The sequence below is a fragment of the Delphinapterus leucas genome, chromosome 20 (assembly GCF_059928025.1).
Source record: "Delphinapterus leucas isolate spDelLeu-1000000601 "Yukka" chromosome 20, BTC_Dleu_Yukka2, whole genome shotgun sequence".
NCBI lineage: Eukaryota > Metazoa > Chordata > Mammalia > Artiodactyla > Monodontidae > Delphinapterus > Delphinapterus leucas.
Genome location: NC_143148.1, coordinates 6,793,702 through 6,819,489, shown reverse-complemented (window position 1 = coordinate 6,819,489; position 25,788 = coordinate 6,793,702). Strand labels below are relative to the sequence as shown.

At 54.2% G+C, this 25,788-nt stretch overlaps 1 protein-coding gene and 1 non-coding gene across 2 annotated transcripts; both read left to right on the top strand.

The window, feature by feature from the left end:
* Nucleotides 1–976: 976 nt before the first annotated feature.
* On the top strand, nucleotides 977–25,788 carry MYBPC2 (myosin binding protein C2). The gene is made up of 28 exons (XM_030761417.2): nucleotides 977–995; nucleotides 1,884–2,195; nucleotides 2,715–2,801; nucleotides 2,960–3,108; nucleotides 3,423–3,540; nucleotides 4,358–4,406; nucleotides 4,594–4,653; nucleotides 6,792–6,985; nucleotides 7,233–7,365; nucleotides 9,523–9,647; nucleotides 9,738–9,843; nucleotides 11,340–11,512; nucleotides 12,982–13,147; nucleotides 14,224–14,330; nucleotides 14,568–14,597; nucleotides 14,793–14,932; nucleotides 16,540–16,699; nucleotides 16,789–16,893; nucleotides 17,335–17,523; nucleotides 17,977–18,111; nucleotides 19,594–19,761; nucleotides 19,917–20,005; nucleotides 20,106–20,301; nucleotides 20,561–20,700; nucleotides 21,944–22,103; nucleotides 22,462–22,598; nucleotides 24,115–24,301; nucleotides 25,665–25,788. The coding sequence occupies exons 1-28, from the start codon at nucleotides 977–979 to the stop codon at nucleotides 25,673–25,675; spliced, it is 3,645 nt and encodes a 1,214-aa protein (XP_030617277.1). The 3' UTR covers nucleotides 25,676–25,788.
* TRNAG-UCC (transfer RNA glycine (anticodon UCC)) lies at nucleotides 7,642–7,714 on the top strand. Its single transcript has one exon. It is a non-coding gene; the product is annotated as a tRNA-Gly (tRNA).

The window sequence follows — 25,788 nt, the reverse complement described above, 5'->3', positions numbered from 1 at the left end:
CTCATCTCCTTCACCTCCCCCCACCCCCGCGTCCGGCCACCACTACCCCCATTCGGAAGCCACAGGCACCCCTGCCGGGAAGGGCGCCAATGTCTGGGCAGCCCTCCAGGGCCTTCCCGTTCTCCCCACCCGCCCCCGCTGGGGCACCCGCCCCCTCCCCCGCCTCCGGTGCCCGCCGCGCCCGCTCCGGGAACCATCGCGGGGAGCCCGCAGGGCGCGGTCCCACGAGGGGCCGCGGCCAATCCGGGGTCCCAGGTGGCCGGGGCCCCAAGCCATCATGTATGCCCACGCCCGGGGGTGGGACTCCGGAGTCCCCGACACTCAGTGCCCTCCCTGCGGGCACAGAGACCTCCCCCCGCCTTCCCCGCGGCCATCCTGCCTACCCTGGGAAACCGGACCCTCCCTCCCGGCTCTGGTTTCCCGAAAACTCCTGACTTGCAGATACTAAGAATGGCTTTCTAGACCCTGTCTTCCCCACCATCCTCAACCCCCATGCCGGAGTTCTGGCTCAGAGCCCTCACCCACTTCAGACCCCAGTCCTTTACTGTCCCTCCGCCTAGGACCCAAGAGTCCAGGCCCTCATCCTTCTTTCTCTGGGACCCAAAAATCTGGACTCCAGGTCCCTTCTGCACCTGGACCCAGGAGTCCAGGCCCTCAGGCCCCCTTTCCTCAGACCCGGGAGTCACCCGCCTCCGGCACGTCCTCCCTCGGACCCAGGTGTCGGAACCCCAGCCCCTCCTCCCTGGGGACCTGGCATTCAGCCATCTCTCCTTGTCCAGCTGTTATTTCTCGCCCTTTCGAACACACAGGCGGAATGTGGGGCTGCAGGGGAGGGTGGGGAGGCGCGTCTGATGCCTCCCAGGGCCTCCTGGGAGTCTCTGGACTCCTTAAAGGGCTCCCCCGGGGGCCCACCTGTCCTCCTTAAGATCCATCGGGACACAGCTGCGGTCAGAGGAGAGGGAGCGGGTCCGCCGACATGCCTGAGGAAAAACCAGGTGGATTTGGGGACTCCCTCCCTGTGTGGAGACGCGATTCTGTTTTCTGAATGGGGACTGGGGGCTTCTCCCTCCATAGGGTTGGGAGAATGGGGTGCCTTCTCTGTGTGGGGAGGAGCTCCCTTCCTTGTGTGGGATAGGAGGGTCCCATACTTGTGTTAGGTGGGAGGGGGTTTCCCCTTCCCTGTGGGGTGGTAGGGGTTCCTTTCTCTGTAGGGAGTTGGGGGTTTATCTCTGGGTGCAGATGGAGAGTCTCTGATTATGAATTTGTGTCCCTTTTTCTCGTTGAGGATGGGAGTCCTGTGGTTGTAGACTGCGGAGTCTTTGCAGGGCGTTTGGGGTCCTCTACATTTGGGGATGGGGTCTTCTGGGAAGGGACCAGGGTCACTTCTCTGAGTGAGGATTGGGGTCTTTCGCTGCAGGGGAATGAGGTCCTCATGTGCCTAGATATTAGAGGTTCCTGTCTGTGTGGTGAGGAGAGACTTCTCTGTACAAGGTTGAGGGGACCTCATTTCAATGGGAATTGGGGCTTCCCCGTGTAGGAATTAGGGGACATTCTCCATATAGAGGCTGGAGAGCCTTTCTTTATGTGCAGTTTGGGGGCCCTTCTTTGAATGGGACTGGAGGCATTTCTTTATATGGGGTTGGGGCTTTCTCTCTATGAGGCAGTGAACAGAGGAGACACAAGGCCCCAGGGAGGACCCCTCCTCCCGGGGTGTCCAGTCCGCTGGCACCAAACCAACCAGGCTGAGGGATGGTGGTCCAGCCCCTCGCTGCAGCTGGGGCCCCAGCGGACCAGGTGCCAGCAGGCAGGACGGGTGAAAGATGCTGTGGTCAGCACGCGTATCCAGTTTCCAGCCCAGGGGAAGAGCTAATTATACCTCCAAGACCTAAAAGGTCAGAGCCTGGTGGCCTGGGTGGCTGGGGCATGGCCTGCCTGGGGCAAGGAGAAACCGGATCTCACAGACTCTGGGATTAGAGATAAATTTACACCTGGACTGCTGGACTCCAGATTCCGAAGGAGGAGGGGCCCAGGGACCTGCACTCCTGGGTTCTGGAAGAGGAGAACGCTGAGCACGTGCTCAACTGTGAATATCTCCTGCCTCACAGCGGCCAAAAATGCCCCCGCAGACAAAGATGCCACCAAACCGGCTCCCAAGGAAGCCCTGCCTCAAGAGGCTCTTGCAGAGTCCCCCAAAGGTGAGATGGTGTTCCAGAGGGCCGGGCAGAAGCTGGCACCTTATCCCCCAGCTTCCGCTGGCCCCTCTGCACCTTCCCGCTCTCTCTCCTTTAGCCCACCCTCCCCACAGCTCCAGTGCTGACCGCCCTCCCCTGCTCACAGCCTTCCCTGGCTCTCCAGTGCCTCCAGGACAGAGCCTAGCCCCTCAGCCTGGCCTTCAAGCCCACAGCAACTGGCTCATTCATCACCGAGTCCTGCCCAGCTCTGAATGCCCCAGTCTATCCTCTCCTACCCGAAAGCCCCATTTAAGACCATCCGGTTCACAGATGGGGAAACTGAGGCCCAAAGGGGCGGGGAACCTGGTCACGCAGCTACCTGGATGAAGGGTGATCTCTCCCAGGTCAGGAGAAGCCACTGTGCCCCAAGGTCTTTGACTGCTGAGCAGAGGGTCCCTCATGCACTCTCAACCCCGCCCCCAAAGTGGCCTGCCGTCCCCTCCCTGGCCGGCCTTAGACCCCCTAATCCTGTCTCCTGAGCAGAAGCCCCACCTGAGGACCAGTCTCCCACCGCTGAGGAGCCCGCCGGCATTTTCCTGAAGAAGCCAGACTCTGTGTCGGTGGAGACTGGTGAGGGGTGGTTCGGGGAGGATCGGGTGGGGGCTGGGCTCCTGGGTCTGAGGGAGGCGGGGCTGGGGTCTCCCGGCTTCCCAGGCTTCTCAGGCTTCTCCGTAGAGTCTTATGACTCCTGCCTGGCCATTCCCTCCCACCCCTCCACCCCCACCCAGGAAAGGATGCCGTGATCTTGGCCAAGTTGAACGGGAAAGAGCTGCCGGACAAACCAGCCATCAAGTGGTTCAAGGGGAAGTGGCTGGAGCTGGACAGCAAGAGTGGGGCCCGATTCTCCTTCAAGGTGTCCCACGACTCTGCCAGCAATGTGAGGACCCTGTGGGGACTCGAGGGCTTGTGGGCCAGGGCTGGAGATCGTGTGGAGCTGCTTGGTAGGGGTTGTGCCGGGCAGGAGGGAAGAATGTTTGGGCCGGGGCAGGGTGCACCTGGGCACGGCGTGTGCGTGCCCAGAGAGCTCTCAGGGTCAGGGACGCAGGCCCCCAGAGGCCAAGATTGTCCAGGCATGGGAAGAGACAGCTGGCCCTTCCTGGGGGCACTCAGAGTTGTGAGGTGGGCTCTGGGGGAGGTGGGGTGGCACTGGGGGTCGGACATGTGCACCCATACCCCTGGCCTGGCCCCCAGGTATACACCTTGGAGCTGCACATCAGGAAGGTGGTACTGGGTGACCGCGGGGATTACCGCCTCGAGGTCAAAGCCAAGGACATCTGTGACAGCTGTACCTTCAAAATTGATGTGGAGGGTACGCTGGCGGGGGTGGGGGCCAGGGGTCTTGGGTCTGGTTGGGGGGATGGATCTGTCAGCCAGGTGTGGGGAGAGTATACTGATGTGGGGACAAGGCGGGCACAGGTCTTCGGAAGATGGAGCACAGAGGCAGGGGTCAGGTTGTTCAAAATAGGGTAGACAATCTACCGGCTTAGAGGGTGAGGAGGTGTAGATTTGGGGGTGAAAAGGTTCCGGGTTTGGGGGTGTTCATGTGGAACTTAGGAGGTGAGTTATGTAGATTCCAGGGTCACAGTGCACAAGCTTGAGAAAGTGGCAGTAAGGGCTCGGGAAGTGAGGGTGTCCCAGGGTTTTTTTGTTTTTTGTTTTTTTAAAGTATAATTTCCATTTTATTGTCTACTGTTTATTTCAGGGGAGTCTAAGGGTGGACAGGTTTAGGGTGAGGGTATACAGGATTGATGGGAGGCTACACAGATTTGGGAGCATGTGTATGGAACTCTGAGAGTGTACAGGTTTTGGGGCATCTGCAGCCCAGGATGTGTGGGGACTTAAACATGGAGGGCACAGGGAATGAGGCTGCCCAGCCCCGGGGAGAAGGGCCAGCCGGCCCTGGTGTGAGGGGGATACAGGCCGCTGAGAGAGGGTGGTGCATGGCAGCCAGGGAAATGCGTCTACAAGCAGAGGGTGTCCAGGCCCAAGTGAGAGGGTGTGCTGGCCCAAGAGATGGAGGAAAAGGGGTCTGGGGGAGGTTGTGCAGGCCCGGGGTGGGCACTCTTGGTCTTAGGTCAGGCCTTGCCTCCAAGCTCACCTTCCCTTCCCCCATTGCCTCTCCCCAGCGCCCAATCAGGACTCCGCTGGGCAGAGTCTAGAAAGCTTCAAGCGTTCGTAAGTGACCCTGGACCCTGGGGAGGGGCAGGAGTATGTCCTGGTGCCAAGGACCATGGGAGGGTGTTCCTTGGGAGGGGCAGCTGTGGGAGAAGGGGAGGATCAGGGAGGGCAAGGAGTGGGGACCCAGGGTGAGTCTGAGGGTCGGGACCTCCATGGGGTTCACACTCCCTCTCAATGGCCACAGGGGTGAAAAGATGCCGGAAGGCAAAGGTGAGCTGGATTTCAGCAGCCTGTTGCAGAAGAGGTGAGTCCGCCCCGCCTGGCACAGAAAGGGGAGATGGGGCCTCAAGGAGGAGAAGGATGGTGGGTGAGGCCCCCCTGCCCCCCGTTGCTTCGCCACTGCCATCCCGGGACTCTGCCTCCCCTCCATCTACCCATTCCTTGCCCACCCAGCCACCTGTCCATTCACCCATCCACCCATTCACCCACACCCCTACCCACAGCCCCACCCAACCAACAATCTGCCCATCAATTCTCCTACCTACCCACCCTTTAACCCATCGTCCTCACATCCACTTTCCTGTCCACTCAGGCTCCAATTCACCTACTCATCCACCTGTTCACCCAACCGACCATCCATCCATCCACTTGTCCATTCACCCACCCACCAGGCTGTCCACTCACCCAGCCAGCCAGCCAGCTATTTATCCATCTACCAACCAACCCACCCACTCATCAGTCTGCCCACTCATCTATTCAGGCAACCAGCTACCTATTTATCCATCTACGAATCTACGCATCCACCTACCTGCCCACCGTCCATCCATCTGCCCACATATCCATTCATCTACCCGCCTCTTCCCACTTGTCCATCCGTGCATCAGCCATTACACTCAGCCACCCATTCATTCAACCTTCACCCACCTACTGCATCATCCACTTCCCCATCTCTCGAGGCACCCATCTATCCACGTTTCCACCAGCCATCTGTCTACCGTGCATCCACATTCCCATCTGCACCTGTATCTCTCTTTCAACTGAGTCCAGCATCCCACCCATCTACTCATCCACCTACCCATCTAGCCAGGCTTCCCTCTGTCAATTGTTCACCTCTCCAACGGCACACCCATCCTCCCAGAGAGCTCTCTGTTAGACGACTCATCTATATGAAGTTGCTGTTCTGTAGGTAAAAAATGATTGAATATTGGCAATTTCGTATTATTCTACATGATGCTTGTCCAGTCACTCAGTTATTCATTATCTGCTGGTCCACGGATCCATCCTTCTACTCACTCAACTATCTCCATAACCAAATCCCCAGAAACTCCATTTACTAATAGATTCATCTGTTTGTCTTTACCCAGCCAACCATCTTCCCAGGCATCTTCCATCAACATATTCACCCAACTGCTCACCCAGCCGTCTGCCACCAACTCATCAATCCACCCACTTACCCAGCCATCCTCCATCAACCCATCCACCTGTCTTAATGCCACCCATCCCCTACCAACCTACCCATCCATTGACCCATTCATCCATCAACTTAGCCATCCATGGACCCCTCCACCCATTTACCAGTTCCCCACCTAATGCTCTGTACATCAATCCAGATATTCATATGTCCCCCAAATTCACCCACTCATCTATCCTCCTTTTGTTCCCTCCCCTTCCTTCCTTCTTTCCAGAGATTCACTCTCTCTCACTCATCAGACATCTTCTGAGGCCTCCCGTCTACCAGGCCCTGATCAGGGGACAGGGAGAAGTTTGACTGGTTCCCTGACACTGAGTCGCTCATTGCCTTGGGAAGATGGGTCTGATCCAGCAGACGCAGACACAGACCACGACTGTTTAGTGTGGTCAGAGAGAAGGTCCCACGAGGGCCTTGTGAGAGCTCAAGAGTGAGGGCAACTGAGATGCTGGCAGGACAGGGGGTGCCTCATGGAGGAGGGAACTTCGGTACTAGCATTTGTAGGATTGAAGAGCAGGTGGAGATGGGTCATCCAGGCAGGGAAAGACGTTGTGCAAAGGCTGGGATGCAGGAGCGAGCCCAGAGTGCTCAGGAAAAGGCAAGTAGGGTGGTTTGGATAGTTGTGGGAGTGTGATGGGACAGAGGGCGAGGTTGTGGTTTCGAGGCTGAGTGGCTGGGGTTTCTTCCTGGGGGCAATGGGGAGCTATGGAGGAGTTTTGAGCAGGGAAGGGGTGGCATCTGATGTGGGGGTCAGAAATAGCCCTCTGGGGCCAAGTGGGGAACCGACTGGAGGTGAAGAGATGAGATGAGGTCAGGAGGCCAGGGAGGAGGCTGGGGCAATGGTTCAGGTGGGACAGGATAAGGAATAACAGACCCAGAGAGAGAAAGTGACACAGCAAGTGAGTGGAGGAGGCAGAGGGAGACCCTCACCTCCTCACTCCCTGGTGGCCCCGGCCTGTTCTCTCCACCTTCAGGCAGGTGGTTGAGGAGGAGAAGAAAAAGAAGAAAGATGACGATGATCTAGGCATCCCGCCTGAGATTTGGGAGCTCCTGAAAGGGGCAAAGAAGAGCGAGTATGAGAGGATTGCCTTCCAGTATGGCATCACTGACCTCCGGGGCATGCTGAAGCGACTCAAGAAGGCCAAGGTCGAGGTCAAGAAGAGTGCAGGTCAGTGCTGGTCTGAGGGGAGACGGGCCCTGCCCATAGGGACTCCAGCACCGTAGGTATCTGATGTTTGGACCCTGGACTTATCTTTTGGAGGTCCTAATCTGAGGAGTAATAGAGATGCCAGTTCTCAGGGGCCTCCAAGTTCACAGGAGGCTCTCTGACCTTGGTGGTCTGGGGAGGGAGACTTGACAGCTCAGGACAGTGAGAACCTCTCAGCTCCATCCCTCTTGCATCCCTCAATCTCCAGCCTTCACGAAGAAGCTGGATCCAGCCTACCAAGTGGACAGAGGCAACAAGATCAAGTTGGTGGTAGAGATTAGCAACCCAGACCTTCCCCTCAAGTGGTTCAAGAACGGCCAAGAAATCAAACCAAGTAGCAAGTATGTGAGAGGGGCAGTCCCCGGGTTGGGGGGTATCCAAGTCCCAGAGAGAGAGTCCAGAAATAAGGCTGGCCACTCTTAACCCAGAAAGGGCACTCCCTCATCCATATGAAAAGTGCAAATACCTCGGTAGAAAAACAGACAAAGGCGATGAAGAACAGGAATTCAGTTAGAAGAAACCCAAGTAGCTAATTCACTAAGTACATATTCAACCTTGCAAACACAACCACCACCACCAATAATAATAACACAAGTCAAAACAACGGTCTTGGGACTTCCCTGGTGGCCCAGTGGTTAAGACTCTGCACTTCCAATGCAGGAGGCCCGGGTTCGATCCCCGGTCAGGGAACTAAGATCCCGCATGCCACAGCTAAGACCCGGTGCAGCCAAATAAATAAATAAAATAAATATTAACAAACAAACAAACAAAAGCCCCACCAACGGTCTTTCTGCTCTCCAAATGGGCAAAAACTTTACAAAATGATAAAATCTGGACTCCCCTGGCAGTCCAGTGGTTAAGACGCAGCGCATCCACTGCAGGGGGTGCGGGTTCGATCCCTGGTTGTGGAACTGAGATCCCTGTATGCCTCATGCCGGGGTGCAGCGCCCCCCCCAAAAAAAATGATAAAACCTAGTGCTGGAGAAGACATAGAGAAATAGGTCCACATGTTATTGGTGGGAATGTAAATTGGCAAATCTCCAAAAGGGCAGTGTATTCAAAAGCCTTTATCTGTTTTTAAAATATTTCTTTATTTTGGCTGTGCCAGGTCTTAGATTGCGGCATGCGGGATCTAGTTCCCCGACCAGGGATCGAACCCAGGCCCCCTGCACTGGGAGAGCAGAGTCTTACCCGCTGGACCACCAGGGAAGTCCCCCCAAAACCTTTAGATCGTGCAAGCCTAGGTATTTATCCTAAGAGCATGATCATGGTTATGCATACTTAGCTGCAAGGATGTTCACTGGAACATTTGCTGCTGTAGCAAAAAGTCAAATAACCAAAACATACAATTCCATGTTAAGGTGCTGTGCGGTCACTAAAAAAGATATTCGAAAATTTATACTAACATGGGAAGCTGTTCAAGATTATTGTTATGTTGTTATGAAGCAGAAACTAACACCCCATTGTAAAGCAATTATACTCCAATAAAGATGTAAAAAAAGAAAAAAACAGATTAGTGTCATGTGCAGAAGCACAGTGCTCATCTCCGCTTCACAAAATGTTAATCTACCTGTAGATTAGATATAAAAAGATTGGAAAGAGAGAGGCCAAAATATTTGTAGCTGTTATCTCTTGATGATACAATTATGGATGGGTTCTATTTTTATTATTTTCCCCTTGGCTGTGTTTTCCAAATTTCTCATCACGAGCATTTTGGATAAGATAAAAATTATGTTAATTAAGTTACAGGTTAGGCTTCCCTGGTGGCGCAGTGGTTGAGAGTCCGCCTGCCGATGCAGGGGACACGGGTTCGTGCCCCGGTCCGGGAAGATCCCAACATGTCGCGGAGCGGCTGGGCCCGTGAGCCATGGCCGCTGAGCCTGCGCGTCCGGAGCCTGTGCTCCGCAACGGGAGGGGCCACAGCAGTGAGAGGCCCGCGTACCGCAAAAAAAAAAAACAAAAAACAAAAAAAAAGATACAGGTTAAGTTGCTGTAACAGAGTCCCCAGAACATATTAATTTAGAGAGAAAGATATTTCTGGCGGATTGAGCTGGATGCAGGTTCCATATTTTTTGGCTGCACCATTCCTTGTGGTGTTGCCCTCATCTGCATGATTGAAGCGGGTCATGGGCACATCTGTGTCTATCAGACAGGAAGCTGGAACAAGCACCGCAAAATTACAGATGACCTTGCAGTTATGCCATCACATCCATTCACATTCCGTTGGTCCAAGCTCAGTGGTGCGGCCCGCCCAGCCACAAAGGAGGCTGGGAAATGTAGTTGTCTAGGTGGGTCGCTGTGTGTCCCTGCTAAATGGAAGAAGACGGATATGGGTGGACGGTTAGTATTTCTGCTGTGGTTACGTAAATACTAGAAATTGGACCATCGATCTCCTCCCACACAATTTGGCTCTGAGAGGGAGTGGCTTGTCCTGAGGATAGATGGGTGGATGCAGAATCTCCTCCATGCCCTGGCTTGAGCTGAGACTTCTGCGTCAGGCACGTGTTTGAGAATGTTGGTAAGAAGCGAATTCTCACCATCAACAAGTGTACACTGGCGGACGATGCTGCTTATGAGGTCGTCGTCAAAGATGAGAAGTGTTTCACTGAGGTCTTCGTCAGAGGTGAGGCTGGGATTTGGGCGTGAGCTTGGGGAGTGGGGCTCTGGAGGGGATCCTGAAACTACTGACCTCCTGTCGCCCTGCGGCCCACAGAACCCCCAGTCTTGATTGTCACACCCCTCGAGGACCAGCAGGTGTTTGTGGGCGACCGGGTAGAAATGGCAGTGGAAGTGTCAGAAGAGGGTGCCCAAGTCATGTGGTAAGTGACTCTTGACCCCTGATCTCCATACAGATGCCCACAGTGTCTTTGTCTCAGTCTTGATCTTTAGGACCTCTCTCTTTTTTTTTTTTTTTTAATTTAATTTTATTAATTTATTTTTGGCTGCATTGGGTCTTCGTTGCTGCGCGCGGGCTTTCTTTAGTTGAGGCGAGCAGGGGCTACTCTTCCTTGCAGTGCGCGGGCTTCTCACTGCCCTGGCTTCTCTTGTCACGGAACACGGGCTCTAGGCCCACGGGCTTCAGTAGTTGTGGGGCACAGGCTCAGTAGTTGTAGTGCACGGGCTTAGTTGCTCCGCGGCACGTGGGATCTTCCAGGACCAGGGCTCGAGCCCATGTCACCTGCATTGGCAGGCGGATTCTTAACCACTGAGCCACCAGGGAAGCCCCAGGACCTCTCTTGAAGATTTCAGACCTTTAACCGGTAGTTTCCAGGAGACCTCAGCCTTTCTCTATAAATCCTGATCCTCACCCATGACCTCTTTCTGAAACTTCTGACCTCTCCCTATCCCATCCTCTTCCAGGTCTTTTTCCTGATCCCTGCTATTTCTGATTCTTTAAGTTATTTCTTCACCCATTCAACCAATTATCCATGCTTTGACTATTCATTCATGTACCCATCCATCCATCTGCCCAGCCCCCAATCCATCCAACCATCATCTCCCCATCCATCCCATTGATTCATCCATCCATCCACCCACCCGTCCACCCACTCACCCATCTACCCATCCATTCGTCCATTCTTACATCTATTCCCCCATCCAACAAGTATTTATTGAGCACCTGTTGTGTGGTGGCACTCTTCCATGTATTGGAGAGAAAATGGAGAGAATATATATTAACATGGCACCTGCCCTTGGGGAGTTTATGATCTGGCAAACTGCTGGGGTGGAGTGTGTGTGTGTGTGTTGGAGACAGAAACAGGCATTAATAAAGCCATCACACAAATAAATATCAAAGTTCTATTTTGACAAACATTGATATTGCAGAGGGTCAGTAACTGATGCTATAACCACTTTTTAATAGGAGAAAAGGACTCAGGAGGTCAGGGAAAGCTTCCTGGAGGAGGTGATGATTGAGATGAGGTTCGAATGATGAGGAGGTAGAAGTGAAGTGGGAGGACTGGCCCAAGCAGGGAAGCACCATTTACTGAGGCCACAATATTTGACATCTCTCTGTGACCCCGAACTTCCTCCATGTTCTGACCTCTCCCCATGACCCTTTTTTTGTGTCTCCTGACCTCCAACTGAGACCTGTGGCCTGTCACCTCCTCTTCCTCTTTTTCTCCCCAACCCCCACCTGTGATCCATCCATTCTAGACACCTCTGTCAACCTTTGTCTCTCCTCCTTTTCGTGATCTCCCTTCTGACTCCTGATTCCTGCTCAGGACTGTCTGTCTGGCCCCTCACTCACCTCTGACATCCAGACTCCAGCCTAAGCGGGCCCCTCACTTCCCCGCTTCCTGTCCCCTCCACCCAGGACGAAAGATGGCGTGGAACTGACGCGGGAGGATTCCTTCAAGTCCATGTACCGCTTCAAGAAGGATGGGAAGCGACACATCCTCATCTACTCGGAAGCGACCTTGGCCGATAGTGGTCACTACCAGGTCATGACCAACGGCGGCCAGTGTGAGGCGGAGCTCATCGTGGAAGGTAGGGGGCCTCCCGGTGGGGCAGGGAGCCGCATTGCGCATGCTTCAACACGCCACTTGAAGTTGCCCAAGCCCCAAATCTTGGAGCTGTCCCTGACTCCTTCTTTGCCTCATACCCTACATTTGATTCACCAGCAAATCCCGGTGGCTCCACCTTCAAAGGATACTGAATCTCACCACTTCTCTCCACCTCCATTGCCCTCACCTGGCCCAGGTCTCCATCCCCCTCATACCCTGGACTGTGGCAATAGCCTCCCTCTTCACTGCTCTCTCTGTCTCTACACTTGTGCCTCAACCCCGACTCCAGCCAGAGTGATCCTTGTAAAATGTCAGGTGGTGAAAACCGAACACATTCTGTGGTCTAGTTCACAGGACTGGACCCATGTCGGTTTCCTGGTTTGGATAGTGGACTACAGTTACGAGAGATGTCACCATTGGGGGGAGCTGGGTGAAGGGTACATGGGACTCTATGTGCTATTCCCCCCCCCTTTTTTTCCTATGTGCTATTTTTTTTTTCCTATGTGCTATTTTTACAAACTCCTGTGAGTCTGTAATATTTTCAATATAAAAAGTAAAAAAAAAAAAAAAAAAAAGCCCGAGTCATTGATAGGCTAGATAAATGATGGTAGTTCCCTCTGTAGCCATAAAAAAGGACAATTTTTAGTTAGTGATTTGGAAGGGTTTCCAAGATGTATTATTAGGTGAAGAAGCCAATATGCCACTATTTGTATGGAGGGGAAAGAGAGGAAGCAAGGGAAGGAGGGAGGGAGGAAGGAAGGAAAGAAGGAAAGAAAGAAAGGAAGGAAGGAAGAGAAAGAAAGAAGGGAATGAACTGTGTGTACATCTTTGCTTTTCTGGCTGTGAACTGGCTATAGTGTCTTTGGAGAAGGGATCGAGACCGGTACGATTGGAAGTGGGTGGGTGAGAGATTTCCCGCTCTATATCTACATCCTCTTATTTTATTTTTAAGCCATACAAGTGCATTGTTTTATTTAAAAAATTAAAAAGAAAATGTAAGTCAGATCGCAGCCATGTTCCCAACACCCTCCAGCAGTTTCCACCTCACTCGGAGTCAATGCAAAGTGCTCTCCATGGCCCACGGGATGTGTCCTGCCTGTGCCGTCTCCCACGTCTGCTTTGCTCCCTCCGCACCAGCCTGCTGGCTGTTTCCCAAACCAACAAGCCTGCTTTCCTCTGCAGGGCCTTTGCACATGTTGTGCCCTCTACCTGGGAGCCTTCTGCGGCCTCCCTGCCATCCCTCAGGCCTCATCGCTCCCTCTAGTTATTGGTTTATGTGTTTCCCATTCACTGTTTGTCTCCCCACTAGAACGTGAGCTCACGAGGCCCACAGATTGTTTCACGGCCAGAATCCCAAGAACCTGGGACACTGCTTGGCCCATAATGGGTGTTCGCCAATCTTTGTGGACTGCCCACAGTTTGATGGCCCCATCTCCTTCCCTCCCCATCCAGAGAAACAGCTGGAGGTCCTGCAGGACATCGCAGATGTGACGGTGAAGGCCTCAGAACAGGCCATGTTCAAGTGTGAGGTGTCCGATGAGAAGGTCACGGGCAAGTGGTACAAGAATGGGGTCGAGGTGCGGCCCAGCAAGAGGATCACCATGTCCCACATCGGGAGGTGCGGAGTGGACTGCGGACGTGGTCTGCAGACTTTGTGGTTTAAAAGAACAAGGGTTTAGGGAATTCCCTGGCGGTCCAGTGGTTAGGACTCTGTTCCCACTGCCATGGCCTGGGTTCAATCCCCGGTCGGGGAACTAAGGTCCCACAAACCATGCAGGACTGCGAAAAAACAAAACAAACGACAACAATAAAACACAAGGGTTTATTTCATTGTGAGTCTCAGGGCTGGTGGGAGGCTGGCTGATCTCGGATGGCCATCTTCCTGGGCTCCCTCAGGCCCTCATCTGGGTCAACTGGGCTGCCTCCACTCTGGTTCGTGGGACGTCTCATTCCCCAGGAGGCTGGTCCTGGCATATTCACGTGGCCAACACAGGTGTCCCGAGAGAGAGCAGAAGCGAAGAGGGCCTCTGAGGGCTGGGCTGGGCGCTGTCCCAGTGTCACTTCCACTATATCCTATGGGGCAAAGGAGGCCACAGGCGGCAAGGTCTCCTTGCAAGGGTCACGGTTACAGGACAGGAAACTTGTGACTATATTTGCAAACAGTCAGTTTTGGCGGGGAGGCCATCTAGCTAGGGAAACGGGGCTGGAATTCAAAGCGTGGCACGTGGACACCTGAGATAAACACCTGGTAATCTGCAGAATGCCGAGAACCACTGTGATGCCAGCAGAACATCGTGCCCCTGTGGATTTCCTGATAATAGCTCTTGGCAGACGTAGACTTTTTCTGGGTTCTGTGTAAGGCCCCTGCCTGCTGATGGTGTCAATAATGCTGAGAACTAATCTTAATGCTTTACAGGGCACTTACCAGGTGCCAGGGAGTCTTCTAAATGCCTTACAACAACCCCCTTGTAGATTGTGAACATTACCTCTATTTTATAGATGAAGAAACGGAGGCACAGAGAGGTTAAGTGACTTGCCCAAGGTCACACAGCTAGTAAGGGGCAGAGCGAGATTTGGGTCCAGGCACTAGCATTGCATTGAGCACGGGGATCGCATTGTGGCACGTGTTTCTCCGCGGTGGTCCCCAGGGCGACCTGGCCTGACCTTTGCCCTGCACCCCCGCACTCCCCTTAGGTTCCACAGATTGACGATTGATGATGTTCGCCCTGAGGATGAGGGAGACTACACATTTGTGCCCGACGGCTATGCCCTGTCCCTCTCGGCCACACTCAAATTCCTGGGTGAGGATACCTCCTTGTCTCTCCCTGGGTGCCATAGCATCCACCCTCCCAGACCCCAACCCCCTTCAGGATTAAGTTTCCCTAACTGTAGCTGGGGGTGACAGCAGGTGCTTGTGGGAGGAGGGACAGTCATGGGCCTGAATCCACCTCCCAACCCCTCAGGTCCCAGGGTGATGGGGTGTGAGGGGGGGATAAGGGGCCCCATAGACCTAACCATCAGTCTTCTTTGTCCTCCAGAAATCACGGTGGAGTACGTCCCCAAGCAAGGTAGGGACCAGAGGCTGCTGTGGTCCTTAGGCTGGGGGCCTGGACTCCTGGGTCTGAGGGCAGAGGGGCAGGGGACCTGGACCGCTGGTTCTCTGTGGCTGTTGGAAGCCAGCTTCTCAGGAGATCCTCTGGAGGGGATTGGGAGGGAACAGCTGCCCACTCCCAAGTTCCCCAGAATCTCTCCTCTGCCACCAGAGCCACCAAAGATCCACCTGGACTTCTCGGGGAAGACCTCAGAAAATACAGTTGTGGTCGTGGCTGGAAACAAGCTGAGGCTGGACGTGTCCATCACAGGGGAGCCCCCTCCTGTCGCCACCTGGATGAAGGAGGATGAGGTATGTGGAGCTTCCCCTGTGCCCTGACTTCTCCCTCTCAGCTCTGCTGGGTGACTTTAGGCAAGCTGGTTTCCCTCTCTGAGCTTCAGTTTCATTGTCTGTAAAATGAGGAATTTGATTCCTTCTTCAGAGGGTTGTTTTGAAGATTGGAGATTATGTTTGTTCACCACGTGGTTCTGGCCTAGCACATGAATGAGTGCTCCAACCATTCATCCATCCGCCCGTCCACCCACCCATTAACCCATCAATCAATCAATCAATCCATCCATCCGCCTGTCCATCCACCCATTAACCCATTAATCAATCAATCAATCAATCCATCCACCCATTAACCCATTAATCAATCAATCAATCCATCCATCCGCCCGTCCATCCACCCATTAACCCATTAATCAATCAATCAATCAATCCATCCACCCATTAACCCATTAATCAATCAATCAATCCATCCATCCGCCCGTCCATCCACCCATTAACCCATTAATCAATCAATCAATCAATCCATCCACCCGTCCACCCACCCATTAACCCATTAATCAATCAATCCATCCATCCATCCACCCGTCCATCCACCCATTAATCAATCAATCAATCAATCCATCCACCCGTCCACCCACCCATTAACCCATTAATCAATCAATCAATCAATCCATCCGCCCGTCCACCCACCCATTAACCCATTAATCAATCAATCAATCCATCCATGCACCCGTCCACCCACCCATTAACCCATTAATCAATCATCCATCAGTCCAGCCATCCATTAGTTCATCCATCTAACCATCTTTCCATTCATCAGTTCATTGATTGATTAATGAATTCGTCCAGTAATTAATCCATTTGTCCATTTATCCATGAATCAACCCACTTATCCATCCATCCATCCAACAAATATTTTCATCTTGTATGTTCCAGGCCCTGAAACAGTTCAATTTTTCTTCTCTCCTCTGGGCTTCAGTTTCCTCTTCTGTAAAACGGATAGACTTGACTCAATCTTCATTCATTCCTTCACTCAGCAAACACCCCCTGATGTTTCCTGTATGTCAGGCTCTTGCATAGGCATTGAGGATACAACCATGAATCAGATGCAGCCCCTGCCTTCCTGGAGCCTTCACTTTTGGAGAGAGGCAGACACGTGCCCAAACAGTCACAGTTCAGGGTGATCAGGGCTGAGAGAAAGGGAGGTACCAGAAGCTATGTGGATTCTGTCATAGCAGTCAAAGTGGGCTGTCACTTTCAGCTGAGGGCATCCAGGAGTGCTTTCCAGAAGAGGCGACTTCTGGGTGGGTTCTAAAGGATGGGTAACGGTATAGCAGATAGAGAAGTGGGTCAGGGCATTGCATGCCCTGGGGATCAGCTTTGCAAAATCTTGGGGATGAGACAGGCTGGTGTTTTTAATGAAGGGTGGTGTTTGGAGGGCAAGGAGGGCAGTGGCAGGGGGGTGATGAGGCCGGGGGCAGACCCAGCAGGTCCACTTGTGCTGGGTCCACATCCTGTGTATTTTGTGGTCATGGGGAGCCATTGGAGACTGTTGGGCAGGGGAGGGGTGGAGGCCGGTCTGGGTTTTGAGAGAGGTGGAAAAAGGCCATCTGGTGGGCTGTGTTCAGGTGTTCTCAGGCACCGAGGGCAGGGTCCACATCGAGAAGCAGACAGACACCAGCAGCTTCGTGATTGAGAGCACGGAGCGAGCTGATGAGGGCCGCTACACCATCAAGGTCACCAACCCCGTCGGCGAGGACGTGGCCTCCATCTTCTTGCGGGTTGTGGGTGAGCAGAGGGGAGCAAGGGGGCTGAGCCAGGGGGGGTTCCCCGAGGCCATGAGGTGTCCTCTGACCATCCTGCCTCCCCTTCCCCAGATGTCCCAGATCCCCCGGAGGCTGTGCGTGTCACATCGGTTGGAGAAGACTGGGCCACCCTAGTCTGGGAGCCACCCAAGTATGACGGGGGACAGATGGTCACCGGTGAGTGCCCGTGTGCCACAGTGCCCATGACCTCTGACCTCCCCGTCCCCTGACTTCTCCTTGACCTCCAAGAGTCCCTATAGCATCCTCAGTGACCACCCTCGGAAACTCGGTTTTCCATCTTCAATATCTCACAATCCCTTTTGCCTTCCCTATCATTCTTTACTCCCCAGCAACCTGGGAATCCTCACTTTGGCTAACAGCCTAGGATTTTCTGTGACTCCTTACGCCCTGATTCATGACCTGTGGCCCTTCTTGATCCCTGACCCCATGACGGGTAACCTCTGACTGCTCTGTGACCCTGAGATCAACTCAAGATTCACGGCCTCAGACCTCTCAGAGTCATGTGACCTTTTGATGTGCCTTTGACTGCCCCAGCTGACCTGGGACCCCAGGCCTCCCCATGACTTCCCACGTCTCTCTGCTTGCGGGGGCCTCCAGGGTACCTCCTGGAGCGGAAGAAGAAGGGCTCTCAGCACTGGATGAAGCTGAACTTCGAGGTCTTCACGGAGACCACCTATGAGTCCACCAATATGATCGAGGGCATCCTCTACGAGATGCGGGTCTTCGCTGTCAACGCCATTGGGGTCTCCCAGCCCAGCGTCAACACCAAGCCCTTCATGCCTATTGGTGATGCCTCTCTGCACCCTCACCGAGCCCCCGTCCACCTCTGACCCATGGCCTGCCCGTCACTGATCTCTAACCCTATACCCTGGCCTTGACTCCCTTGACTCCGCTGACGTCTGTCCCCTCTCATCCAACAACTCAAGACATTGACCCCCGAGCCCCACGCATCCTCCTGACCTCTTCCTGACCCAGTACAACAGCCACCGACCTCTATGATCCTAGACTCCATGCTGTCCCCCGAATATGGCATTGACCTCTGACCTACCACACAGACACCTACCCCTGCCCTTGGAGACCTCACGATTCCTTGAGATCTTGTTTTAATGACCCGTGATGCCACATCCTTGCTCCCTGACCTTTGGCCCACCATATTGATCCCTTTCCTGACCAGTGACTCCAGCTCTGACCCCTGAGCCCTCATTTACCCCCACCCCCCCTTTCCCTGGATTCTTACAGCACCCACAAGTGAACCCCAGCACCTGACAGTGGAGGATGTGACAGACACCACCGCCACCCTCAAGTGGCGGCCCCCAGATAGGATTGGGGCAGGTGGCATCGATGGGTACCTGCTGGAGTACCACGTGGAAGGCTGTGAGTTACCCCGTCTGGCCTGGTGGGGGGCGGTGGCACACATAGAGTCCCGGTGGGTGTCTGGTCCAGAGGCCTGCAAATAGGGCAGTGCAGGGACAGATCTCTGCCATAGCGAACTGCCCTTCTGTCTGTGCCTGCCTGAATCTCTGGGATGGGATGGGTCAAGCCAGGCCCCCAGTGACCGGCTTGTCCTCTCTCTCTCCCTCTCTCCCTCCCCTACACCCATCCTCCATACAGTGATACCTTTTTATCCATCCATCCAAGTATTTATCTACTACCTATGTTGCTCCTCCTGTGTTTTATCTAGTTATCCATTCATCTACCCATCCAACCAATCTTTCATCCATCCATCCATCCATCCTTCCATCCATGTATCCTTCCTTCCTTCTTTTCCTTCCTTCTTTTTCACCTCTTATTTCTCCCTCCCTCCCTCCCTTCTTTCCTTCTTTTTCTCCAGTTGCCCACCCAGTCATCCATCCAACCATCTCTCTATCCATCTGGAAATTTTTTGGATCATTTTAACTATCCATCCATCCAGTAACATTGTTTTCATCCATGTATCTATCGCTTCACCGCTATGTTTCTTTCCTCCCTCTCTTCTTTCCATCCATCCGTTTGCCTATATGACCATCCAACCGTCTAATTATGCATTGTTTCTCCATCTGTCTGTCCATCCTCCTATCCATATTTCCACACATCCCACTCTCAGTCCTCCACGGAACAAACATGTATGGAGCACTGACGCCATGCCAGGCCCAGTGCCTCGGCTCTGGGGATATCTCCGACATGGTCCTCTCACTGGGGAGACAGACAAGGTCATTTTGACACTGTATCCCAGGCTTTAAGTCAGACAGATGTGGGTTCCAATCCTGTCCCTTCGCCTTGTAACTGTGTGACCTTGGGCAAACCTCTAAGCCTCCGTTTCCTCGTCTAAAAATGGCGAAAGCAGTTTCCATTTTGACGGGATACAGTGATGACAGGATTTGGGGATGCATGTAAGTGATGGAAGGGTGGTCTCTGGTCAGTTTCTTCCTTTTCTCTTCCCAGCACTCTTTACCCAGTTCCTACCCTTGCCCACCCCTCCCCAATCTGTCTTTCAGAACCTATTATACTTTTGTTAGAGTTCACCCTGTTGATTGTTGGTCTGACTCACTCTGGTTCACCAACCCATGGCAATAAAACCACGATGGAAAAGCACCCATTTTCAAGCAGGAAATCCGAGGAGCTGTCTGTAACTACCACCCCCAACCCCTTACCCTCTCTGAGCCTCAGTTTCCTCATCTCTAAAATGGGGATCACAGAATGGAGGCAGGAGTTAATGCGCTACCATTAATTAGCTCCAACCTGGTCATAAGAAATGCTCCAGAAATGTCAGCTGCACATATTCACTGCGGTGGGGCCCTAGGCGCTGAAAGGACACAAACGGAGGGGCACCTAGGGAGGTCTTGAAGGAAGATCCCCAGCCTCGCTCCTCTCTCCTAGCTGACGAGTGGATCCCTGCTAACACGGAACTGGTGGAGCGCTGTGGCTTCACTGTCAAGAACCTCCCCACAGGAGCCAGAATCACCTTCCGCGTCGTTGGGGTCAACATCGCGGGGCGCAGCCAGCCGGCCACCCTGGCCCAGCCGGTCACCATCCAGGAGATTGTGGGTGAGGACTCCTGACCCCCGACTCTGCTCTCCTAAAGACCAAGTTGGTGTCATCATTAGGGCCTCCCCCGACATCCTCATCGCCCCTGGTCTGTCTGTCCCTCCGTCGAGTCCCTCTGCCCGGCGCTGAGCCCCTCCCTGGGTTTGTGCACTCAGAGCAACCCAAGATCCGGCTGCCCCGCCACCTCCGCCAGACTTACATCCGCAAAGTGGGGGAGCATATTAACCTCGTCATTCCCTTCCAGGTGCGTCGAGCTGGGGTCGGGGGTGGGGCAGGGGTGAGGGGTCAGCTTCTGCGGGTGAGACCCGGGTTAACCTCGCCGCCCTCCCCGCCTTCCCGCACAGGGAAAGCCGAGGCCGCAGGTGACGTGGACGAAGGGCGGGGCGCCCATAGACACCTCCCACGTGCTCGTGCACACCAGCGACTTCGACACAGTGTTCTTCGTGCGCGAGGCTGCCCGCTCAGACTCCGGGGAGTACGAGCTCAGCGTGCAGATCGAGAACATGAAGGACACGGCCACCATCCACATCCGGGTCGTGGGTGCGCGGTCCGCAGGCGGCGGCGATGAGGGGGGAGGGGAGGAGATGGGAGGGGATGAGGAGGACCCAGGACAGGGGAAAGTGGAGAGACTGGAACCGGGGAGGGTGTGAGGTGGCAGTGGGGCAGAAGGGGAGGAAATGGGAGTGGGAAAAAACCTAAGAGAGATCAGAGGGTGTGGGGATGGACAGGGGAGAGGAGGTGAGGCACTGGACGTTTAGGGATGCTTGGGGTGACTTATAACACACGCCCCATCTTCCAGAAAAGGCAGGGCCACCGGAGAACGTGATGGTGAAGGAGGTGTGGGGCACCAACGCGCTGGTGGAGTGGAAGCCCCCCAAGGATGACGGCAACAGTGAGATCACCGGGTATTTTGTCCAGAAAGCCGACAAGAAAACCATGGTGAGAGACTAGAGGGGCCTGGGGTGGAGTGGACTTGGGGGGAGAAAAGCTGGCCAGATTGTCAGAGCAGGTGTGTTGTTCCCATTTCCCAGCTGGGGAAACTGAGGCACCGGGAAATTTGGGAGAATGGGCCGGGACAGGGAGGAAAGCCTTTTGGCTGAGATTTGGTGCATAACAGATTTTCTTTTTCTTTTTTTTGGTGGTGCCGGGCAGCTTGAGGGATCTCATTTCCCTGACCAGGGATTGAACCCGGGCGCAGTAGTGAAAGCCTGGAATCCTAATCCCTAGGCCACCAGGGAACTCTTTAATACGTTTTCTTTTGCTTTCTTTTTTACTGAGGTAAAATTCCTCTAGCCAAATGTAGCATTAACCGTTGTCAAGTGGCATTTCACCCCTTCCCTGTGTTGTGCAACCACCCCGTCTATTTAGTTCCAAGACATCTTCATCACCTCCAAAGGAAACCCCTTGTCCGTGAAGCAGCCACTGCCCTTTCCCTCCCACCCAGTCCCTGGCAACCCCCCATCTGCTTCCTGTCCCCGTGGATCGGCCCCTCCTGGACATTTCTTATGGACACAGTCACACACTCTGTGGCCCTTTTGTGTCTGGCTCGTTTCACTCAGCACCGTGTTTTCCAGGTTCATCCCCATTGTAGCAGGTATCCATGCTTCAGTCCTTCTCATGGCTGAGTACTAGGCCTGTTTTGTGTGTGTTTGTTTTTTTGCGGTACGCGGGCCTCTCACTGTTGTGGCCTCTCCCGTTGTGGAGCACAGGCTCCAGACGCGCAGGCTCAGCGGCCATGGCTCACGGGCCCAGCCGCTGCGTGGCATGTGGGATCCCCCCGGACCGGGGCACGAACCCGTGTCCCCTGCATCGGCAGGCGGACTCTCAACCACTGCGCCACCAGGGAAGCCCCTAGGCCCTATTTTTTTGTTTGATTTTTGTTTTTGGCTGTGCAGTGCGGCTTGCAGATCTTAGTTCCCCTACCAGGGACTGAACCTGTGCCCCCTGCAGGGGAAGCGTGGGGTCCTAACCACTGGACCGCCAGGGAATTCCCCTACCAGTCCCTGGTTTGAATGGACCATGTTTTGCTTGTCCATTCATCCACTGATGGGCACCTGGGTTGTTCCCACCTTCCGGCCATTGTGAACAGAGCTGCTGGGGAACGGTGGGTTTTATGAGCGAGGCGCCCGCTTGGGTCCGTGTCCCTGACTCTCCCGGCCCCTCCCCGTCCCCCATGCCGTAGGAGTGGTTCAACGTCTACGAACACAACCGGCAAACCTCCTGCACCGTATCAGACCTCATCATGGGCAACGAATACTATTTCCGAGTTTACAGCGAGAACATCTGTGGGCTCAGCGACTCGCCTGGCGTCTCCAAGAACACGGCCTGCATCCTCAAGACAGGTATGGCTACTGCCACCGTTCCGAGGGGGCCAGTCCCAGTTCCCCCCTCTCTGTTTTGTTTTTTTTTTTAATTGGAGTGTAGTTGATTTACAATGTTGTGTTAGTTTCAGGTGTACAGCAAAGTAATTCAGTTATACATATACATATATCCGTTCTTTTTCAAATTCTTTTCCCATATAGGTTATTACAGAATCTTGAGTAGAGTTCCCTGTGCTCTACAGTAGGTCCTTGTTGGTTATCTATTTTAGATATAGTCTCCCTCCCTGCACTCAGAGTTGATGGCACCTGGTGCTGGAGGAGAAGTGGTCCGGGGACAGTGAAGACCAGTCCCCTTACAGGTGTATCACCCCTCCCCCAGGTGTCACCTTCAAAATGCCTGAGTACAAGGAGCATGACTTCCGAACGCCTCCCAAGTTCCTGACGCCTCTACCTGACCGGGTGGTCGTGGCTGGTTACGCTGCAGCTCTCAACTGCGCCGTCAGAGGCTACCCGAAGGTGCCGTGTGTGTGTGTGTGTGTGTGTGTGTGTGTGTGTGTGTGTGTGCGCGCGCGCGCGCGTAGTGTGTGTAATGTGTAACCCTGTAGGGAATTCATCATCAAGGTGAAGCCCCATTGCCTGCCCGCCACACGGGCTCTTCCTCCCTGAGTTCTCTCTCTGCTCGTGGGATTTGCTCACTTTTAACCCACTTCCTGTCTCTCTGCTCTAACCAGAGCCCAAGTCTCAGCTCACTACACTGACTTCCCTCAAAAACAGAAACCTTTGGGGCGGAGCGGGTCTAAACCTGCAGGGCTCCTTGGCATCTTCCTGCCCGGTCTGGTTTCCAGACTACTGTCTGGGAATGTGGACACTTGCAACCTTGAACTCCAAGGACCCACCTAGACCAGCGGCTGGCAAACTACGGCCCTCGGGCCAAATCCGCCTCCACCGGTTTCTCTAAGATATTTTTTTTTTTGGGTGTGCCACGTGGCTTGTGGGATCTTAGTTCCCCGACCAGGGATTGAACCCGGGCCCTGGCAGTGAAAGCGCCGAGTCCAAACCACTGGACCCCAAGGGGATAAATAATTTTTTAAACGTTTTTTTCTTTTTCTGTTTTGTTATCTTGCTTTCACGTTAATGGTTTATGTGTGGTCCATGACCCAGAGACCACAGAGCCCCAAAAAGCCTAAAATATTGACTGCCTGGCCCTTTTGACACATTTTGCCAATTTTTAGCGTCAGCTGCTGTAGGCATCCCGTGGATTCTTTCCTTCACCTCCGCCATCACCGCTGCCTACTGCTTTATTCACTAACTCCATCCATTCATTCATTCCGCTCATTTCCCTACCAATCCATTCATTTATTCAGCTCATTCATTTGCTTCATTTATTTACATCATTCATTCATTCATTCAACACACGTTTTCAGAGGCTTTCTATGTGCTGGTGATTTGAACAAGGAGTTCCCGTATGTTGGGGGAGACCGCCATGCATCCGAAGTCACACAAATGACTATAAGATTATAAAGGGTGGCGAGTGTGCTAGGGAAATGCAGGCAGTTTGAGAGTGTAAAGTGGGGGCATTCCTGTTCCAGTCTAGGACCCGGGAAGTGACAGGGGAACTGAGACCTGAAAGATAGGCAGGCACTGGTTAGGTGAAAAGAGGAGGGGAGAGCAGTATTGGAAGAGGCAAGAGCCAGTGCCAAGGTCCTGAGGTGGGAGCCTGTCTGGTCTGTTTGAGGGACAGTGAGGCAGCCCGTGTGGGCGGAGCAGATGGAAGGAAGGGGTGGGAAGTGAGGGCAGAGGAGTAATGGGGCCAAATCATGCAGGGCCCTATGGGCCACCACAAGGGGTGGGCTCTTCCTCTTACTGAAGAGGAGACTGAGGGTCAGAGAGGAGAAGTGACTCGTCCAAGGTCAGCCAGTCAAAATTAGGAGGTGGCACAGCCAGAAGGAGAACCCAAATCTGCCTCCCAAGGCCCACTTTGCTACCTCCCAGGGTACCCTCTGTCACATGGCTTCCTCTCCACTCTCAACAGCCCAAGGTGGTCTGGATGAAGAACAAGATGGAAATCAGCGGAGATCCCAGGTTCCTGATGAACAACTACCTGGGGGTCCTGACGCTGAACATCCGCCGCCCGTCCTCCTTCGACTCAGGGACTTACTCGTGTCTGGCCGTCAACGAGCTGGGGGAGGCCCTGGCCGAGTGCAAGCTGGAAGTCCGAAGTGAGCGTGGGGCGGCCCCCAGTGCACCCCTGCCGACCCTCATCCACTCGCTTTACCAAGCTAACGGGAGGCCAGTGCTGAGCAGGGCTGAGACCAGAGCCTAGGCAGACCCGGGCCCTCTGCGAGTATGACTGGGAAGCCGATTCAGACCCCAGCAGGATGTTTCAGGGTGACACGGGGGGGAGGGAAGGCAGTTCAGGGTGTTGTAGGGGTGGGGGAGGGAGAGCGCCTGACCCGGCCTGGGCAGGTGTCCGAGGTTTTCCAAAGGAGCTGAGGGACAAATAAGAGGTGAATGAGGGCGAGAAGAACTTAGCAAATGATCGCTAAGGCTTCCAGTGTGCCTGGGGAGGTGTGTGGCACAGCACTGAAAGAAACATGGGTAGTGGCAGAGGACGGGGGGCTGTGGGAGCCCCGAAAAATGAGCCCCCTCCAAAGCCTGTCCCTGTCCCCCTCCTGTCCCCACCTCTCTGCCCCACAGCCCCAGCCTCAGCTGTCCTCCTTCCTGAATTCTGCCCCAGCCTCCTCTCGGGCCTCAGGGTCTCCAGTCTCTCTCTCCGGTTCCGCCTCCGGGCCCTAGAGGGTGCCTGGCCCATATCCACAGTTGACCTGCTCACAGGGCTCTCCAGCAGCCCCGGAACCCTTCATCCTGGGGTCATGGTCCTGCCTCTGCCACCCCCAGCCCCTTTCCAGCCTCAAGCGCCCCCATTTTCCAGCCACACCGAGCAGTTGGCGGTTGGACAAACTGGTTGTGCCTTCTCCTGCTCCTGGGACTTTGCACATGCTTTTCCCTCTACCCAGAATGCTCTTCCTTGCATCCTCCGCCTTGGGCTTCAGTCCAGCAAGCATCCACCAGCCACGACTCGCGGGGAGGCTGCTAACCAAGTCCCTCAGAGGCGACTGACGTTCATAGGGGCTTCCAGAGTCCCTCCCTGGCTCTGACGACAGCCCAGTAGACAGAAGGGGCTGCAGACCCTTAGCAAAGCGTCCAGAGGGATGACTCCAAGCACCTCCTGCCTGTCATTCTGAGGCGCTGATCTGCCAGGCCGACCTGTTGATAATTCCTAGGGTTCTGCCGTCCCCCTTATCAACTATTGAATCCATTCAGAAATATCCCTACTTCAGGATTCCAGTGACGGCTGGTCTCCAGCAGCTGCTCTGTAATCAGAATGTCCCAGTTTGGGGTTCAAAACTATAGGAATCAGGGCTGTACGGAGTTGGGTTGACCAGGTGCCGAGCTAGGTGATGGAGGGAAAGCCTGCTCCCCGTGCTGGTCAGGCGAATCCAGCGGGCACAGGCCCGGGGGCAGGGGCGGGTGGTGGTGGGACAAGCATTTTTACCACCCTTTTCTGCTTTCCTCCCACAGTGCCGCAGTGAAGCGCTCTCTCCCACCTGCCAAGATAATTGGCTGCTGGGTCCTAACCCAGACCTCCCCCAACACGTTTCCCTTTCCCGAGTTATCAATGAGAAGATCATAGTCTTGTCTTGGA